This window comes from Zingiber officinale, chromosome 6A, assembly GCF_018446385.1.
Source record: "Zingiber officinale cultivar Zhangliang chromosome 6A, Zo_v1.1, whole genome shotgun sequence".
NCBI classification, from domain to species: Eukaryota; Viridiplantae; Streptophyta; class Magnoliopsida; order Zingiberales; family Zingiberaceae; genus Zingiber; species Zingiber officinale.
The window spans coordinates 98878560-98897780 of NC_055997.1; the positions used below are offsets into that span (position 1 = coordinate 98878560).

General features: G+C 35.1%; 3 protein-coding genes, 2 long non-coding RNA genes and 2 other non-coding genes across 10 annotated transcripts; 4 read left to right on the forward strand and 3 right to left on the reverse strand.

Moving 5' to 3' along the window:
• Positions 1 to 344: 344 nt before the first annotated feature.
• On the reverse strand, positions 345 to 6547 carry LOC121997113 (serine/arginine-rich SC35-like splicing factor SCL30). 3 transcript variants are annotated; one of them, XM_042551367.1, is made up of 9 exons: positions 6393 to 6547; positions 5309 to 5470; positions 5095 to 5172; positions 3832 to 3996; positions 3680 to 3720; positions 1941 to 2013; positions 1660 to 1839; positions 624 to 742; positions 345 to 529 (listed from the first exon to the last, which is right to left on the reverse strand). In XM_042551367.1, the coding sequence occupies exons 2-8, from the start codon at positions 5461 to 5463 to the stop codon at positions 628 to 630; spliced, it is 807 nt and encodes a 268-aa protein (XP_042407301.1). In that variant the 5' UTR covers positions 5464 to 5470; positions 6393 to 6547; the 3' UTR covers positions 345 to 529; positions 624 to 627. The 3 variants fall into 3 exon arrangements, with proteins under 3 accessions (XP_042407301.1, XP_042407300.1, XP_042407299.1); XM_042551366.1 differs by having other exon boundaries at positions 610 to 742; XM_042551365.1 differs by having other exon boundaries at positions 345 to 742.
• Positions 6548 to 7387: 840 nt separating this feature from the next.
• Positions 7388 to 10739, reverse strand: LOC121997115. Of its 2 annotated transcripts, none has more exons than XM_042551371.1 (7): positions 10551 to 10739; positions 10393 to 10449; positions 9069 to 9194; positions 8252 to 8324; positions 8064 to 8156; positions 7866 to 7979; positions 7388 to 7607 (listed from the first exon to the last, which is right to left on the reverse strand). In XM_042551371.1, the coding sequence occupies exons 1-7, from the start codon at positions 10643 to 10645 to the stop codon at positions 7554 to 7556; spliced, it is 612 nt and encodes a 203-aa protein (XP_042407305.1). In that variant the 5' UTR covers positions 10646 to 10739; the 3' UTR covers positions 7388 to 7553. The 2 variants fall into 2 exon arrangements, with proteins under 2 accessions (XP_042407305.1, XP_042407304.1); XM_042551370.1 differs by having other exon boundaries at positions 8249 to 8324; positions 10551 to 10738.
• A 182-nt stretch (positions 10740 to 10921) lies between these two features.
• Positions 10922 to 13872, forward strand: LOC121997117. The gene is made up of 2 exons (XR_006116223.1): positions 10922 to 11029; positions 12985 to 13872. It is a non-coding gene; the product is annotated as an uncharacterized LOC121997117 (long non-coding RNA).
• On the forward strand, positions 11523 to 11613 carry LOC121999008. The gene has a single exon (XR_006116779.1). It is a non-coding gene; the product is annotated as a small nucleolar RNA snoR27 (small nucleolar RNA).
• LOC121999007 lies at positions 13288 to 13377 on the forward strand. Its single transcript, XR_006116778.1, has one exon. It is a non-coding gene; the product is annotated as a small nucleolar RNA snoR26 (small nucleolar RNA).
• Positions 13873 to 14447: 575 nt separating the features above from the next.
• Positions 14448 to 18549, reverse strand: LOC121997118 (calmodulin-binding receptor-like cytoplasmic kinase 2). The gene is made up of 6 exons (XM_042551372.1): positions 18134 to 18549; positions 16361 to 16584; positions 16066 to 16234; positions 15812 to 15901; positions 15070 to 15368; positions 14448 to 14974 (listed from the first exon to the last, which is right to left on the reverse strand). Exons 1-6 carry the CDS (start codon positions 18417 to 18419, stop codon positions 14663 to 14665), a joined length of 1380 nt encoding a protein of 459 aa, XP_042407306.1. The 5' UTR covers positions 18420 to 18549; the 3' UTR covers positions 14448 to 14662.
• On the forward strand, positions 15322 to 16170 carry LOC121997119. Its single transcript, XR_006116224.1, has 3 exons — positions 15322 to 15440; positions 15553 to 15617; positions 16042 to 16170. It is a non-coding gene; the product is annotated as an uncharacterized LOC121997119 (long non-coding RNA).
• Positions 18550 to 19221: the final 672 nt, after the last annotated feature.

Genomic DNA, 19221 nt, shown 5'->3' on the forward strand with positions numbered 1-19221 from the left:
GAGGGAGGGGGAGGCAAAACAAGTATTCCAAATTAATAACCAGAGTAAAACTCGGATTGCATTTCAATAAAAAAATAATTTATGTGACAAAAGACGATTCGCTCGCCCTCAGCGCCCCCCCAACCCGTCCCTACACCAACACAGAAGAGGTAAATTACGGATAACTGCTAACTATTAGTGCAAATGACTAAGACATGAAAAAGGTTATGCTCGGTCACACCGAGTTTTAACCCCAAGACCTCATGTGACAACACTCCATGTCTTAACCATCGCACCGCCCCGAGGGGATAATAAAAAAACAATTTATGATGATAGCAATGAAATCTAATCTCAAAGATGATAACTTTTTGAGGAAACCAATAAGTTAAAAGTTAAAGACAAATCTGTTACTACAACTAAAGCTGAAGGTGTTCTCAGAAGAGTTTAAGTAACATCACAATCCATGTCAAATATCTTACAATAACCAAACCACAAAATCCTACAACTCATCCAACACGAGACTTCAGATTTGCAAAGTGTCATCCAGCTTCTGGTTACCATGCAAGAGATGAGATACATTGTTATCGTCATTCAAGAACTTTAGAACATAAACAAATATAAGGGTCACACCCTTTTTCACGCACTGTTTCATCTAGGGCTTGAATCAGCAGATCTCGATCTTGAACCAGGAGGTGAAACTGAGGGACGTTTTGGCCTTGGTGATCTCTGATGTCGTGATCCCTCAGCATCATGCAAACGCTTACTATAAGTGAAGCGGGATAATAATCAAAGGCCAGAATTAACTATTTACATAAAAGGTAAATCTTCTTTTGGTTAATCAATATGGCAGTCTTTTAGCATTTGTGGAATGTACAATGGATATCAGAAGGTTCAATGCTAATAGCCAATTCTTTTGTAGGCAAAACAAGCAATTCTGGGATATAAAGATTTAATGAAATAGCCATCTACTTTTATCAGCATATTGAAAGCATTTACATTATAATCATTTGAATCATGCACGGACTCAAACTGAATCAACTCAAAGATCGCATAGAAACAAGCAGTGGTATTAGAGATGATGCATTACACACAATGACAAGCCAAGTGCCCCATCATTTTTCGTGTAATCAAACTCTAGGTGAGACTATATACCTAAAGTGTTTGCTTTGATGGTTTCGATATGCCAAAACAACATATTAACATGTATCTCTCTCATCCCATAATCTGGGAAGTATTGCACAGCTAATTGATTGGAAAATAATGAGATATTTCTTATTCGTCTCCTAATAGCATCTCACGTCGATCTTAAAATTCTATTTTGTTGTAGTATCATTTTGCATGAGCTTACCACCCAAAAGTACTACTCGAGATGTGACAAACTCAGAAAAGTGAAAGGTTCCTTTCTATGCTACCAGAAAACTATCCTATGAATAAATAAACTTCTCTTACATAGAAGTCCCATTCACACTATGAAGCTTTTTTCATTCAATATATTTCTTAGTTCTACTCAACTTTATAAATTCAGCATATAAATATGGCCTTTATAATATTATAGATCTTGTATCATGTAGTGTAAAATTCCTCCAGATTCAAGAATGGTAAAAAGTTGAGAGCAGATATAACTTTAATTTTTTTTAAAAAAAATCATAATAAATTTTTGTATGATCAAGTTTAACTTACTCATCATAACCATTAGCATCTCCATTTCTGTTAGCATCTTTGTAGCTTGGAGAATTGATTCGGTGGTCATCATCTTCACTGCGTTCCCTTGAATGTTCTCTTGGAGATCTTGTCTGACTGCGTTGCCTTCTATTTGGAGAATAGTCATCATGGCGGGATTTTGGTGCAGGTGAATATGATCTAGAGAATGAACGATTTTTTTTTTTTGAAAATTTCAATAATAGTTTAGAAAGAAAAGTTCTTTCAAAACTTCCAACAGAAAGAAATTCACATGAGCTTACCGTGAATGATGTCGAGCCCTTGAAGAATAACGGGGAGAGTGTGAGCGTGACCTTGAACGAGACCGTGACCGTCCTGTAAATTTAAAATACAAACAAAAGATCACACCATCAGATACCACACTGTATTTATTTCCAAGCAACAGAAACATAAAATTAGCAAAGTTTTGAAAAACAGCTGCACATTTTGCTGTAAGAAACAAGTATATTATGTACCACCATAATGTCAAACCATTAATTATATTGCGTGAAATAGTTTCACGTAAGATAGTACTCTAAAAAGGATTGGGAGAATACAACTAGTCTCTACAAAAGCTAGAATTAAAATAGCTTACAACATTAGAACCAGGATTGTCAGGATTGAGATGATACCTAAGAAACAGTGATGCGTTCATAGCATCAGCTTATAAGACCAGAACAAAAAACTAAATCCTACAATTTAAAAACAATCAAATATAGCATCCATTAACTTATGGTATCTAGCATCAACACAACTACAAGCCCTGAAGTCTTAATTTTTTGGGGTCTGCTACACATTATCCCACCATTGGCCTCTATGTAAAGTTTTCTAGGATCTTCTGATTAGTTAAATAGGATTTTTAAAGCATAACAGAGAATAATTGACACTAGCAATAAAAAATGAAAGCAATAAATATTACGGTGTTACATAAAATGTGGTAAATGGTGACTTCCAGATAACAAATGGAACAAAAATACTTCGTTAAAAAAGATAATATATTTGGAAATTTAAAATTTTTTAGAGCAATTGAAATTATTCTCTTATAGCAAGCATTGTGAATAAAAGTATATCCCATTGAGTCAACTTTATTAGGTTCAAACTTTTATTTAGAAAAGGTTATAGGACATTGAATCAGATTGTAGATTTATGAGATCCCAGCCAATTCCATATACCATTGGAAGTAGGATATGCGGTGTTTAAGCCAATTTGGACAACAAAAACCTAAGATTCTAAGGTACAAGCCAAATCTTGACAACCATTAAGTACCAAAAAAATATTAGATACTTGAATAGGTGGTGCAAATGGCAGTGTACTGTTAGGTATAAAAAGGAAAGGCACATATTTGTTGAAACAAAAAAGTAAGTATAGCAGTAGAAATTTATGAAGTTTGATGAACTACTTGATAACAATGAGATCCAACAAAAAAAAATAACTGCAGAAAAGAGTATTTGCATAATGGTCGAATGGATAAACCACTCATGAAATCAATAATCTCAAAACATCCCTTGGGTCTCCTTTTCATTTTTCTACATGCTAATCTTGTAATTAAAAAAAGTTGGTAGACAAAGCTTAGGATATCACTGACCTTTCCAGACTTCAAATACATATAATTACAAACCATTTCAAGTAACTTTTCATATCGTTGATGTTTTCAGATTTTGAAGTTATATTATCACAAATTATGCTTAGAAATTTCATGTAGTTTACTTTATAGACAAAAAAGAATCAATAGCAATACAAAACATAGAGTTTAATGATACATAGAAAGTAACCAAGAAGCAATATATACTTTAGGAAAAAATCTAAGAAATACAATTCAAGTTTAACAGAAGTAAAAGCATAGATTTCCGTACTCAAAATTTGATGAAAAATATAAAATTTTAGCAAATTTTCACATGGAAACAAACCAGAATGAAAGTACAATACCATGTCAGAACTATTACTTAGAGGACGTACATAAGAAATTGATATTATAAAAGTTGCAAAAAGAAAAAAACACAACCATGATGAGAAGGGCGGCGACGATCATAACCAGATGGCCCTCTAGCAAAAGGTAAAGAATTGTAAGTATATTAGTAGCATGCTATACCATGATCAAGGATAAAAAGAAGTAAAATAAAAGAAACCAATATAACATGAAGGTGAGCAAAATACCTGACTCTACCTCTTTTACGCATCTCATCTGGCCTTTTCCTTGACTCAGCTGCAACAACCACAGTTATCTCCCTACCACCAAACACTTGCCTATTCATATGATATTGTGCCTCTGAAGCATCATAAGGATCAACAAACTCTATGAATGCAAAGCCACGTGGCTCTCTGCAACATGATAGCTAATTATCAAGAAAAAAAAAAAAATTTATTCATAACAGTAGGAAAAGGCGAAAAAATTTCCATGTTACTAAGTTTACCGGAATGGAGCAATCACATAATATGTCTTGCACACTTGTCGAAGCATCACAGACAATGACAAATAACACTCCAGCAAAAAGATGCTCAAGTGTCAGAAAAAGGGGTTACAAATCAAGCTCTAATGTCTTCAAGTATCTTCTACAATCGGTCTAGTGGCTAGCACATGAGGTGTTGCCACCATGAGGTCTGAGGTTCGAATTTCAATAAAGCCGAGGTAAATGCCTCCCTTATGTGCTAGTCACTATTTCAAAGGCTAGTAGTCGTCCGTGATTTACCTCCTTCGTGTTGACCCTGGGACGGATTGGCGGGGGTGCTGGGGGCGAGCGTATTCGCCTTTTGCCACCAAGTATCTTCTACAATCACTTTATAATTTGCATGTCATACTCTTCACTCGAATGCACACTATGGAGCACTTTAGAATATAATCCTTGATTATCTTTTTGTCAAACCCACTTCAAAAGGTTCAGGTTCCTATCTTTGCTTTACAAAACTAAACTTGATGAGGAACTTAGTTCTCTTCAAACAGGTACTTCTTGATTTCAACAAAACACTAGTCCTCAACAAAAAGAATATATTATGCAATGATAAAGAGTGCTCTTCAACAAATGCATGGCTTCTATTTACTTCAAATCAATACATCCCTGAGAATCATTTGAACAATTAATTCATATTGAAAAGAAAAAAAAATAATAGTAGCAAATGATGCATTTTAAAAATACCATATTTTTCATAAACAGAATGCATTTTAAGAGACAATTTAAACATACAGCAAGAAACTAAACACATTCAATAGAGCTTCAGAAGTCAACCATGGTTTAAGTAGACAAACTGTGATAGCTTGCCTTAATTTACGATCTTTTAAAAGATCCAAAGTATTTAGAACAAATAAAACACTACATCCCAAGGACCGAATATTAGAAAATCCTACAAACCATTAATCTTGTAAAAATCAAACAGATACATGCAAAATGATAAATATCACTAGTAAAACCAACATAAACTTACCCAGAATAGTAGTTCTTTGGCAGATAAACATCTCGAACAGGACCAAATCTATCAAATTGAGCTCGAAGATCCTCAGGACTGTAGGACAATAAAAAGGATTCTCGAATAAATTTACTGTTGTTGATTGGCCATCAGAACAGATACACACATAAATTATCTATCTATCTATAGTAATCAAATAATTGCGACAGAAAAATGTTACGAGAAACATTACCGACAATTTAGAGGAATATTCCGAACCAAAAGGCTGCCAGATCCCTGTTCCTTCCCACCATACCCACCCCCATAACCTCTCCTGGGTGGACTTCTTCCTCTACCACCATAACCCCTCCTGGGTGGACTATGGTAAGGTGGACTGTACCTCCTCATCAGAAATCTGAAAAATAGCACCCAAAATTCATCATTTCTTATTGGAAGTCAGTAATGACAACAAGAGATTATGATACCAACAGAAGGAATACAAATAAAATTAGTTCAAATTATTGTGAAAAAACAATATAACAGCAATCTTTCTAGGAAGAACAAATATCATGTTTGACAGGTACTTGAGATCAGAATGCGGTTCCTAAAAGTTTCTAGTCACATTAATATCTTGGAGTGTAACAGAATAGCACTGCACTGGATTTTGGCACGAGAAGTTCATCAAATGCAGCAAGAAGTATGTTAACTCTACCAGAATCTAACAATTAATAGTAATGCCTGTGATTGAAGAGGCATCACATGATGTCTTCCTGAATTATCAAATATTTAGCAAAACTTCTACACTGTATAACCATACACCAATGAACTCAGCAGATCAGATCTCGAATTTCCAATATCAACTATATTAAATTAACTTAGCCTGAGAGAAGATGCAAGCTAACAAATATTGCCTAGATAACCCCTATTTTAAAAGTAAAGAAACCATGAGACTCCGACAATAAGCAAAGACAGACTAATGTAAACATTATTAAACTCAGACAAACATTGTTCTCAAAGTTTCAGCTTCGAGCCATGTAAAGTAGCTAGAGATTTGTTACTAATCGCGTATCAGACTCCATAACCTATATCAAGTAGTCAAAGCAATAGAAACGTCAGAAAATTCGATCTTTAGCAGGCATACAAACTGATCTCATTGCATCAGAGTAAATAGGTCATAATACGAACGAAAATACATATAAACATGTCAAGCAATATTTCTGATAAAAAGAAACAAAAAAACATATAATTAGAGATAGAAAACCGAGATCTTCAAGAAGAAATAATAGAAAAATACGAGCAAAGGCGGGGCATTTCAGATCCAAGGACAGAAATCGAACCTGTAGGAGAAAGGGAAGGCGAAGGATTCGACCGGAAAACCGTAAAAGTTGTAGGATCTCCCGGATGGGCGACGGGCGTACACAGGCGAGAGGAGGGGAATCGTAGCTTCCGCTTTGTTGGTGCAAACCCTAGTGATGAGACAGATGTCTTCGAATACAATTTGGGGCAAAATATAGACGACCCGTGGACCTGCACGTGAGCATCGCACTCCTACTAGGGAAATCAGTAAGGTACGTGTAAAATTACATTATAAATTTGATTATTTTATTTAATTTAATTTTAAATCCTACACATTATTAGTTTGATTATTTTATTTAATTTAATTTTAAATTTATAATATAATCTTGATTATAAAAGTAGTGAAATTTTATAATATAAATTACAAAGTAAATAATATATAATCTGATTACATTACGAGATTATTATTTAATCAAAATTTAAATATCGAATATACTCCTAATCAACCGTCAACCCCCGTCTGTCATCGTCAATCGCCACTTACCGCCGTCGATCGGTCACAGCCTGTCGCCACCTGCCGCCTGTCGCCATCGGGCGCTACTACTGACCGCCGACATCGATTGTCAACCGTCACCGCTGGTCGTCGACATTAGTCGTCGACAGTCAACGTCGACCGCCGACATCGATCGTCGATCGCCGCAAACTTCGACAAAAGTGCGACGACCATCAATAAAAGTCATAGGATATTTTTATCATTTTATAATAATACAAATTATATTCCTTATAAAAATAATAAATATCAAATAAAAAAATATAATCACCTTTTAATCAAAAATTACATATATTATATTATCAAACGTAGTAATATAATCAAAATTATATTATATTACATTACAAATTTAATTACATTACAAGCTCAATTATATTACACCCAACCAAACGTAACCTAAATAATTTTTTTTTTTGTTTCTAAAATCATTATGTTTATACTATAAATAAAGACGCCTGGGCATTTATCTTACTTCATCCATCTATATTTTTTTTTATTACATCATCATTTTAGATTTAATCTGATTGATGAACTATTTCTATCTTCCCTTTTGTACAAAATACAATATATGAACAAGTTGAATAGAACAATAATGAGCTGTTCATTTAGCTCTTCACCGAAAACAAACATAAGAAAAGCGTGTTCAGGCGTATTAGAAGTTCCCCTGAGAAGCCCAACCCTTTTTCTCTAGTTCCAACCGCAATGCCTTGCCACAAACAAGAAAGACGATGGATCAAACATAAGAAACATAAACAGATTTGATCCTCCAATCTAACTGAGATTTGATCTCGGTCTTTAATGATAAATTAATAAAGAGCAGCCATCACAAACGATGGTAAATCACGGTCAGATCAGACGGACAAATAGAATTCCTTTTCCGACAAACATGGCGACAACGCAACCAAAGATCAGAGCTATATTCACATCATGCAGAATGAGTAACAAAAGTGCAATTGGGTGTTACCTTTATCCTCTTCTTATTGACATCAAAGTCGAAGTTCCCGGTACGGGATGCTGAACGATACTCTACGATGGAGTTCTTTCCGGGTGGGAACCAAAACTCGACGTCGTCAATAAACTAAGTGCAACAAAATTCATGAATTAGGCTTATTGAATAGTGAATCAAAACTTTTATTTGTAAGCAAGGGTTTTAATATTTTACACCCATTATAGGACTTTGGTATTCAACTCTGATGTAGTCTTCTCTTCTTTCAGCGATAAGAGGAGTAAAATTATCGGGCTTCAGTGTTGTCACCTGAACACAAACAGATGAAACACTTGAATACGATGTTATATGCAAATGCAGAGATGCAAATGAAACTGTGTGGGTTCTGAGTTCTGACTCACCACCTGAAGAAGCTCGGTGATGGCTTCCTCTTTGCTTATTGGGTTCTTCCTATTTCCATCTTCAGGATTGTAATTCCTAGGATCCAGAAGAGATTGTATTGGTTAAGCAATTCGATTCTCCAAAAAGCCCTCTCTACTCCTTTTAATTAGGAGATAATATTTAACAATAAAAAAAATAATAAAGAATCAAGTCTGGGAATTTTATATATCAACTGTAAGCTGTTCTATAATTTATTCAACATAATAACTGTTGAAAACGTCATGTCAAGATGGGGAGCTATATTGATTCTGATGAAGTTATACAAACACAATCAACTAATTAATATAAATACTTCTATGACAAATTTGCCTCTCTTTGTTAGTTCCAGAAATGTCTTATTCCATTAACTTTAAATTTGTAAATTTTGTGCTACTATTCCCTTAGATTTGGATATATTATAAAAACGTAGTTAAAATCCATGGAGTTTCCTTTGGCTCTTCCTGGGGTGACATGTGGTGGGCTCTTTGAAGACATTGCATTTGTCCCTCACATGCAGTCTTCGTCTCTTAATCAAGCCTCCTATGATGGTCACGCCAAGCAGTAGTTAAATTTAGGAGAATTAATTTGGCAGAATGAAGGGATCTATGTGTTGAATTGAATTGGGTACCTACAAATAGCTAACCAATTAAATGAAACCAATCATTGTCATATTATCACATAATCATAGGTATGTATAAGACTATTTGGTGCTAATTCAGAACTAACACTGAGGATATACATGTTCTCAGACTCGAACAGTCACTTTAAGGAATGGATATAACCAAGGAGACAGTAGCTTACCAAGGGGGAGCATAGTGTTGGTTATCGGTAATCTCCTCTGCAGTAGATATGCAGTTATTGGTTGCAGGGCACAGTGCTAGAGAAGGAGGATTCTTCTGAACTCCGAGATAGCTGGGTTTTGTTCCACTATTCATGTCAAACAAAACAGTTTAATGCTGCAATCTTTTTCACTTAAAGCAACATGATAAATAAGAAAAGAGCAAGAAAGTGACTTGACTACTATAAGTGTGACATTGACATTAAGTTCAATACTATATGGTGAGTCGTGAGTTGATAAAAAGTTTTATAAATTAAAATAAATGAGCTCCTACTAATATGTGCTTAAAGCATTTTAGGTCAATGATTGAATATAATAAGTCAATGGGTAAGTTCTCTCATCTAATCATATTTTGACAATTGGTATGATGGACTTCAATCATAGATTTGGTGAGGTGATGGAAAATTTTGTCAATATGATTGTATTATCACTATTGGGCCACACCAGTTTGACAGGGACACCAAGCCTTAAATGTGGAAGATTGTAATCCTGCAATTTAGATTGATAGAAGATTTCTAAGATTAGATGAGTGAGTTTTTATTAACCTTAGCTTAAATATTCTTAGGCCAATGGTTGTATTTTACAAGTTACCGAGTTAATTCTCTTATGTAAGTGATAAGTTTCCCTACCGGCAAACAATCTATATGCTAAATATGATATATGAGCATCAATGAGGTCTGTATTTCTTGGTTGTTCATACTGCATTTAAGTTAATGAGTTCCACATTAACTTGTAAGGTCAAAAATTATCTTGCTCCTAAATTAAAAAGGTCTGGTTAATGAATTTATTTGTTTCTAATAAAATAGATAACTAACACACCATGGGAATTTCAATTTTGCTATTTTTAACCAAGTTTTAATTCCTAGTGTTATAATTGGAATTCAGGGCTGGGCATGTCAAAAATCAAAAAGGGATCCAAAAAAAGAGAATTTCCAGGTCAATTGCTCATGATACATCATGATAATTGTATTCAAGTTTCCACAAAACCTAAATATCTTACTCCTAGAACACCAATCCTTGCAAGCAAAAGTTTTGCACATTCACTCTTCACTTGCAAGTTGTTACCCATCATTAAGTAACAAAGAATTCATTCAATCACATCAACTGCATTTCACTTCATTCATGTTCTAGATCCTGTGCATGAGATGATAAATTGAGCATCTGCAAGAAACAAAAGAAAACAAAAATCCTATATTGAAACTTGAGACTAGAACGAGATCTTCATTTGCTATTACTATTTTTTTCTAAATGCTTTTAAATAAACCGTGCTTTTGCTAGAGATATTACCCGAACTGGAAGATAGCTGCTAATGCTGCAACTTCGCTGCTCCTCAGCAACACTTCCCTTGATTGAAGATAAATGCCAAATCGAACTACAGTTAGAGAGCAAGAGATTCCGGAACAAACTCAGAAGAAATGGTCGAATCTGTCAGGGTTTTCGCGCACCTTCTTCCTAGGCGTGGCTCGAAGGAGTTGGAACTGGCAGCCCTTGGAAGCGATCGGAGTGAGCACCAGAGAAGAAGTGGTTGCGACGCTGCCATCGGAATCGGCCTTGAGCCGGCGGCGGAAGGCGGAAGAGGGATTATAGATAACTGGTGGATCGGCGTTCCGATAGCCGCGTGTTGGCCCGAGGATTACTGAGGAATGGGCTTCATGTTGCGGCAAGTTTAAAACGGGCTTATGGCCTAGCCCATTTATCCAATTTAGATCGAATGAGCCGGGCCGGTAAATGCCCATTCGTTTCAAGCTACCCAAGTTCTGCCCTAGCTCCAAACTACAAATATGCAACCATTTCAGTCAGCGTCTACAATACATCACTCTTCATCATCGTCTCCTTTCTCGTCTTACTCTCCGCCGCCGTCGGCTTCTCTTTCGTTGCTAATCCTAACGACTTCCCCGAGCCCTTGTATTCATTGATGATCATGGTGATACATTCTCTTGTATATCTATATATTTTTTTCTCCTTTGAAATTGTTGGGAAAATTTGAGATCCGTTGTTTTCCTCTCAAGTTAGTATTTTTTTTTGTTGATTTTGTTTCTGTTTAGATATGTAACTTGAACATATTCTGCTTACCTTTCTGCAAATCAGCATAGTCAAGATGCTTGTAATTTATGAGATCATCTTTTATAGAGTTTCTCTAACTTGCTTTTGTTTTTTTTTCATGTCTTTATCATACATGCTATTTTTCGTATTGAATATAATTATTCTCTCTTATTTTTTCAGTTGTTTGATAATATTTTCTATTTTTTGTATATATATTTTGGTCTTTGGCTGTTGAATGATTGGTTGTTGCTTGCATTTTTATGATCCCATTCGGTTTCTTGGTATCATCTCCTCCATAGAATTGTATAAGTAATCTATTTTATGCACGCATACTCTCTTATGTAAGAACCTTCTTCAACATGTTTTCGTTCATCCTTTGAGCCGTGATGTGAATAATTTTTCTGCGTTATCTTTCTGCAACTCTTTTGGAGTAGTGAAGATGACTATAAACCACTGAGTTCATCTCAAGTTTATAGAGTTTCTCTAGATTTTTTGGGGTAATTTTTCATGTCTTTATGAGACTTTCTATAGCATGCCATTTTTTCCTTACAAAAAAACTTCTCTGATACTATTTTGTATTTTTCTTTCATGCACATCTGCACTGATGGTCTCCAACATGCTTTAACACAGCTTTGGTACATATCATATGTTTTTTGAGATACAAATATTCAATTTCATGGTTTCATGTATATTATTAGCGCATATGTATTCTTTGTTTTATGTAAGATCTCTTTTACATCTTTTATTCTATTCTCATTTTTCAATGGAATTTGGCTTGTTTGGATTACTTTTGGGTATAGGTCTTTTACTAGTTAATATTTGTTATGCCTCTAGAATAGTTGTTTTCTTAAACGAGTTCCTTGATAATAAGACATAAAAACTTTTTTAAGAAATATTATTAAAATGCCATTTTTAAGAATAAACAAAAACTGAACTAAATTCTAAATTAAAATTGAAATAATGTTAAACAATGTAAAGCTAAATTTGTTGAAATACTCCAAAGGAAAACAAAATTAATTATATCATTATCATTATATATAGTTTTTTAGGATTGGACCATTTGTGGCTTGGTTGGTGTTTTGATCTGTGATGTGAATATTTTCTGCGTTATCTTTCTGCAACTCATTATGAGTAATGGAGATGACTTATTCTACTGAGATCCCCCTATCATCCTATTGGAACTTTTTTAGTTTAGGTTTTTTTTAGTCTTTAGCTTAGTTATGAGTACTCACATTATCATCAATTCAAATCAATTGAGATATAGATGCTGATATTTGTTTGTAATCGGTAGTTTAAAAATTATTTGGCTTTTTTTTGTGTTTTCAATGTGAACATGTTTTTGTTATGGGCAATATCTTGACATATAAGGAACATGCTAGTTTTTGAACCTAGCATAGCTTTCAATTCTAAGATCATTCCCATTTCTATATCTAAAATTTAGGATAAATAATTCACTTTGTTAAATTTAGATAATCACTTTTCATATTATTTTTAATTTTGTTATTATTATCTTCTTTTTCTTCTATTTTTTTATTATTATATTTATAAAATAAGTGGAAGGATTGGAATTCAAAAGAATGAGTGGAAGGAGAGAGATTTTTTTTTATTTTATTTTTAGAATAGAGGTTATATTTTCTAAATTTAGAGAATTATTATTTATCAAATTTAAATTTTAGGAATAGATAGAGTAGTTGATGTACAGGTTTTTTTAAATTATTTTATTAGAGTAAAATTTTTTGGATAGAGTACTTGATATAGATGCTCTAAGGATTTTGCTATAAGAGGATCAAATTGATTGTTTGAATTAATTGGAACTCAATTATGTGGAATTGTTAGGATATGTGGACTAGTTGGGTTATGGTGGCATTTTCATATTATCCAAGTTTCTCATGAAGTGTTGACTGCTCACGTTATAGTTTCATTGTCTTCTGTGCAGTGTAAGCTCTTGATAGCTCGTTTTTGCTAATTTACTCTTCTTAAAATCTTCATTACACATAGTTGTGTCTCGTCTCTCATTATAATGACTTATACATATTTCTCCTAATAATGATATATCTGATGATGATTTTTCTGTAACTGATTTTCTTCTTGTGACCATGTTTTTTAATTGATATCGAGTTATTTTCTTCATTCTTTGAGCGAGCATCAGTGATGTAAAATCTCTTTCGTTATCCTTGCACTTTGATTGCCCGTGAAGATAAATGTGGGGAAATTAATACTGAGATGTTCGAACTCAATTCTCTCTTTATAATTGTGTATTTTAATTTTTTAATCGAAGATACGGAGAAAATAGTGTTGATATTTTTAACGTAGTTGTATTAATTATCCCTATTTTGTTTTATTGAAAATAATTATCTATTTTATTAATTTGTATTTTTTTTTAAAAAAAAATTCATCTTATTTTGCAAGTTTCGTATCAAATAACAGTCATCATCTATCAGGCGTCACCGCCCAGTTTTTTTCCCGTGAAGAAGTGCCATCAACAGCGATACTAGTGATTGCGGATCATTGGATATTCTTTCGCTACATCTTGAGTAGCAAGCCATTTTTAGATCATGATTGTTGAAGGGAAGCGTCTTTTGATTATTTTTTATACTTGAATTGAAGCTTGAGCCTCTAAACTGGTGTAATATATATACAAAGTTCATGAGTTCCATCACTCGTGTAATTTATATGCAAAGTTCTTGTCTTGAACATGGATAAAATAGTATTGTTAATTCCTCAGCCGCTTGCATCTACTTTCACTTGTCGTTTGGATTTTTACATTGTCTGTAAAGCTAGTAATTTAGTTATTTTTATTGAATTTGCTTATTTATGATATGATAATTAGTTATTTTTTAAATGTTTTTTTACAAAAGGACAGACGTGGCCACCATATCAAAAGGAATCATAAAGTAATTATTATTATTTAAACGTTTGATGAAAATTGTTTTCCTCCCTAAATTTCCATTTATTATAGGGTAAATGGTTAGATTAATTAATTAAATCTAATATTAAAATTAAAATTTTCGTATTTTGAATATATATATTAATGTCATCTAATTTTGATGGGTGATTATATTATTTTATTTAATGTCTAATATTTTTTTATAAAAAATGTAATTTATATTATTATAAAATGATAAAATTATCTTATGACGACAGACAATGATTGGTGAAAAAAAATAAATAAAAATAAATGATGATATCCTAATATAATCGGATTATAAGATTTTATTTTTTTTATAATTCAAATTAATTACATTATAGTTTTAAAATTTACCAAAAAATTAATATTGTAATATAATCTTCTCTTAATATGTGCGGAATGAAAATATTTAAATATTAGATTTCATGTAACATTAAATCGATCAAATTTGCTAAAAAAAATATACATTTAAATCCATCACAAGAAATATCTACTTAAAAATTATCAACCAGGATTAATGACTTCAGACAGGAGGAGGACTCTTTGAAATTCGAAGAACACCTAAAACATTATGTATTTTATGAATCCGGAAAAAGACATGCCGTTTTAAGCCATCTTCTTCGCGCTTTTGTACTCCCCGCTTCCAGAGACCTCTTCTCGCTCCTCAATCGCAGTTAACGACGACGATGGCGCCGATGCCGTCACCGTCCGTGGCTTCAGCATTAGCTGGTAATCCCTTCGGATCCCCCACAGCACTTCGGCGCACTCCTTCATCGCCGGCCGCGACTTTCTCTCCTCCGCCAGGCACCGCTCCGCCAGCCCTAGAACCCTCTCCGCCGCCCCCACCGACGCCGGGTTCCGCCGCACCCTCGGGTCCATCGCCGTCGCCACGCCCCCTTCCTTGAACCGCCGGATCGCCTGAGTCCATCACCCCACATTATTAACACGTTAGATCGACGACGATGGGGAAGCGATTAAGCGAAGCCCGAAAAGGGCGAAGAAGATGGCATTACCCATCGCGTGGTCATGCGTTCCCGGCTGGCGCGGTTGCGTTCGATGGGACGCCTCCCCGAGATCATCTCTACCAGGAGGACGCCGAAGGAGTACACATCGCTCTTCTCCGTGAGCTGGTAGGTGCGAAGGTACTCCGGGTCCAGGTACCCCGCCGTGCCCTTGATCTGGGTCGATATGTGCGTCTTCTCCGGGTCCTCCTCCGCCAGCCGGGCGAACCCGAAGTCAGCCACCTTCGCCCGGAGCTTCTCCGTCAGCAGGATGTTCGAGGCCTTAACGTCTCTGTGGATGATCGGGTGATCTGCCAGGTCAAACAAACCAAAAGAATCACATTTACAAGTTGTAATGCATCAGATAATTGTGCTAATTGAAGGTCAGTTCTATTTTCCTTGGCTATTCTATTATCTACTCTAGCAGCAATCTGGATATGTTTCTTGTTGAAATTACAACACGGATCTTATCATTGTATCACTATACTTTTGTAGTTTGTCAATGATTGACAGATCCTATCTCAAAGGTCTGCCATGTCTAAGAAGATTATGATATGTAGGTAAGCTGACATGCTAAAATACAATTTCTCTTGTTTTAGTTGCTAGTAGGAGTTATTGCCATGTTCTTAAAAACAATAAAAATAAAAAATTCTTCCTTATATGAAAAATTTCCACACCCTTTATTTCAAACGTCTATGTTGGTGGCATCTAAAGTTCAATGTTAAACAACCATGCTAAACACACAGTTAGCTACCTGCATAAGTGTGCATATAAGCAATAGCATGAGCTACATCAATAGCAATGTTGAGTCGGTCCCCAATCTCTAGACCACTTCCTCTTGTTCCTGCATAGAATTGCATTACCTATCAAGATTTCAGTTAATTATATATAACCTGCTAAACATTGCATTCATACTTAATCTTGAAAATCACAGAACCTGGTAATGTTCTATACTTTTTCTTTCTGAATCAATATGGATTTCAGTGTAGGGAAAAGAACATTGCCTACCATCCAAGTGTTCACGTAGATTGCCGTTGCTAACATACTCAACCACCATCAGACGTTCTCTATCAGTCTCCAAATATCCAAGAAGTCTGACTAGGTTTGAATGCTCCACTTGTGACAAAATTTCTATTTCACTCTTGAACTCTACGCTTACGTGCATATGATTCATATTCTGTCATATCACAATCAGCTGAGGTTAGTTTTATATTTCTCGCTTTTTAAGTGCAATCATTGCTCTTAGAGAAAAAAAAAACTGCTACTACAATTAGCTGATTGATAACTAAAAAGAGCTTCCTACCTTTTTATCTTGTTTCACTGCAATGAGGGATCCATCCTTGAGTTTGCCCTTATATATTGCACCAAATGCTCCTTGCCCAATTCTGTTTTCTATGGCAAAATTTGATGTTGCCTTGTTGATTTCTTCAATGGAAAAGATTATCCTTTCTTGTCGCGTCTCACTTTTGCCATAAGAACTTTGAGTTCTGTATCTATAGTTGCTACTGCTAGTTGATAGTTTTGAAGCTGCATCACAATAGTTTTGCGAAGGTGATCTTTAATATTGTATGAAAATAATAATTCACATACACCCCATACAAACAAATGTGATAAAAAAATGTAAGTTTCAAGTTAAGTATGGTGTCTTGATTTCACTTCCATGTCTATTTATATAAATTGATTATGAAAAGAAATGGGCTTACATTTCTAAGTTCTGTTTTTTTTTTCAGGTAAAAGGAGGGATCCTGGAAATAAGGTAAGAATAATTTGTTAAAACAAGGGTCAGAACTATTTTATCTTTACACTGTGTTAACTAGTGATACAATTTTTCCAAAATCTCCTAGGTGGGATTGACTCAATTGGGAAATCTTTCAAAAATTCCTCACTAAGATCACCTTCTATTTTAGAATTAGCACCATTAGGTTGTGATCGGCTTACAGACATCTTGTGTCTCATTCTTGTTACATGGTATAAGTGCTGGCAGGGTGTAAATCCCTGCACCCCATATAACTTACCTCTCATCCACTTGTCTCCTCAATCACCGTGATTTATCTCCTTTGTGTTGTCCTGGGCTGGGTTGGCGGAGGCGTTGGGGATGAGCGCTTCGCCTTTTTACCACTTGTTACATGGTATAAACATATTATCATATAGGAATGCATGTACTTGCATAACTTAATTAGGCAAATTTAGTTAACTCTTGTCAATTGTATTGAGTAGGTAAAATTGGTTATTAGAGCAACTATTGGTAAAGGGTGAACAAACACCAAGGAAGGGCAAATTAAAAGACCTTTTTATTGTACTCTTATTCTTCTTTCTCTTGTTCTTCCACTTCCAAATCCAGTTCTTCTTCCTCTTTCTTCCTCTTTCTCCCTATTCAATGTCAAGCTATGCCCATCGTAGAGTATCATCCCCGTTATCTGCCATAAGTGAACTCCCTTTAACATTCTATCCCGCCAAAATCTAAGCATGTCCTTCTATTGGGCTTAACATGTGCCCACTGTCTATTAGTTCACCACCTAGTCTGTCACCAATGTTTCGACTAGCTCAAATTTCTATTTTCACATAATAATTATTTCCAATAGCTTGTGGATCAAGACTTATTAGACTTGGCGGTTCTTCGCTATCTATCCAAACTCGCCTACCAGCCCTACCTTCCGCATCATGTGCCGATGTGACAAAATCACATCAGATGCTTGGTATACCTAGGTCAGTAAACCTGCTTGTGCTTTGAAGCAGGTTGCCATGGGATTCACCTTAAGCCGAGTCCTTTTGTTATGACTTTGTTGTTCCAATAAAATGTTATGTGATTAGAGCAATTTCAAATACTAGTAGATAACCCATTGCAATGATGACAACAATTAAGCAGGAAGATGGGCGTTGCATATGTGAGAAAGATTCAAGAAAATCTTGAAGCACATAATATTCAACATGGGTCTTCATCGTCAAATTTGCTTTCAATATCTTTTTTTTTTCGGGTATATGAATACTATGAAAACAATGCATATTGGGAGTTTAATCTAACAATCAATCCAAGAATTTCAAGGCTGTTATCAGTTAGGAAAGGATGGGAACATACAGGAAGTGGATGAATAATCAGATGTGTCCGGCATGCCTACTTCCCGATCTGCATCGTTCCCAGTGATGCAACTGCGTGGCACGAAGCAACCCACGAATCCTGATGCAACTGCTTGGGCTTTCAAGCTGATCGAGTTCCGGCTCTGCAGCTTCGGCCTACCAATTTCAGTCGAACTGTCATACGATGATTTCATCGACAAGTCAGGCTCTCTTGGCGCCCCATGGCGGACACCGGAGTCTTCTATCTCGCTCCCAAAGCTGCTGGAATAATGTCCAGATATCTGCATAGGAAACCTTTTCAGTATCGCTCACTCCCTCTGTGTTTACTTTTGCATTTGCTTCTCTGTTTTCTTCCCTGCCGTGGCCCTTTTTAGGTTGCAGAGAGGAAGGTCGTTGGTGCTTTCCAGGGAGATGCAGGCTGTTGGAAGTCAATGAAATGAATAATAATTGAGGATATTTGTTCATCACCGTGAATTTTATGACTCCAAACAACATCCATCTACTTGTCATAAGTGGGTGGGCCATATATGCCACAGCAGTAGAGTACGGTTGTAATCTCTGGTAGAAAAAACAAAAAAAAAAAAAAAACTACTCAACTTGCTTTCCTTGATTTCTTTAACAATCGCAGGCTTTCAGAGAAAGGGATTTAATTATATTTTCAAATCCTTCCTTCTGATGGAACTGCGTTTTAGGTTGAGATATAGGATTACTTTTCAGAGGCTGAACGCGTCTATGCTGAAGAGACACAGCTTGGAAGTGGTCATGCTGTTCTCCACCGAGGTATATACTCTTTCTTTCTTTTGACATTTTACCTTGAAAATTGTTTTGCGCAAAAGTCTACTTTTTTTTTTTGTTTCCATAAGATTAACCTTCACTTTAATTTTTACCCTCCTCTAGATGATGTTGCAGGGTAGATTAGTTGTGGAAAAATTGAACATTTTAGACTTTTATGCATATATAAATTGGTTCAAGCAAATCATGCAAGCCAGTCAGTTCAAGCATGTTACAAATTGGTTTAAGAAAGCCGTATGAATTGGGTGCGTTGGATAAGCTGAGTGGGTTAAACGGAACGTGATTTATGATGGGATT

Coding starts and splice junctions, on each gene's coding strand:
- LOC121997118 (XM_042551372.1), bottom strand. CDS start 18,419: ATGCAGATATCTGGACATTATTCCAGCAGCTTTGGGAGCGAGATAGAA. Junction 16,235..16,360: donor CAGTGAAACAAGATAAAAAG/GTAGGAAGCTCT, acceptor GTGATATGACAG/AATATGAATCATATGCACGT. Junction 15,902..16,065: donor TCTACGTGAACACTTGGATG/GTAGGCAATGTT, acceptor AATTCTATGCAG/GAACAAGAGGAAGTGGTCTA.
- LOC121997115 (XM_042551370.1), bottom strand. CDS start 10,645: ATGGCAGCGTCGCAACCACTTCTTCTCTGGTGCTCACTCCGATCGCTT. Junction 8,325..9,068: donor CAACACTATGCTCCCCCTTG/GTAAGCTACTGT, acceptor TCTGGATCCTAG/GAATTACAATCCTGAAGATG. Junction 7,980..8,063: donor ACCAAAGTCCTATAATGGGT/GTAAAATATTAA, acceptor TGTTGCACTTAG/TTTATTGACGACGTCGAGTT.
- LOC121997113 (XM_042551367.1), bottom strand. CDS start 5,463: ATGAGGAGGTACAGTCCACCTTACCATAGTCCACCCAGGAGGGGTTAT. Junction 3,721..3,831: donor CGTAAAAGAGGTAGAGTCAG/GTATTTTGCTCA, acceptor ACCTTTTGCTAG/AGGGCCATCTGGTTATGATC. Junction 743..1,659: donor GATGCTAATGGTTATGATGA/GTAAGTTAAACT, acceptor CTTCACTTATAG/TAAGCGTTTGCATGATGCTG.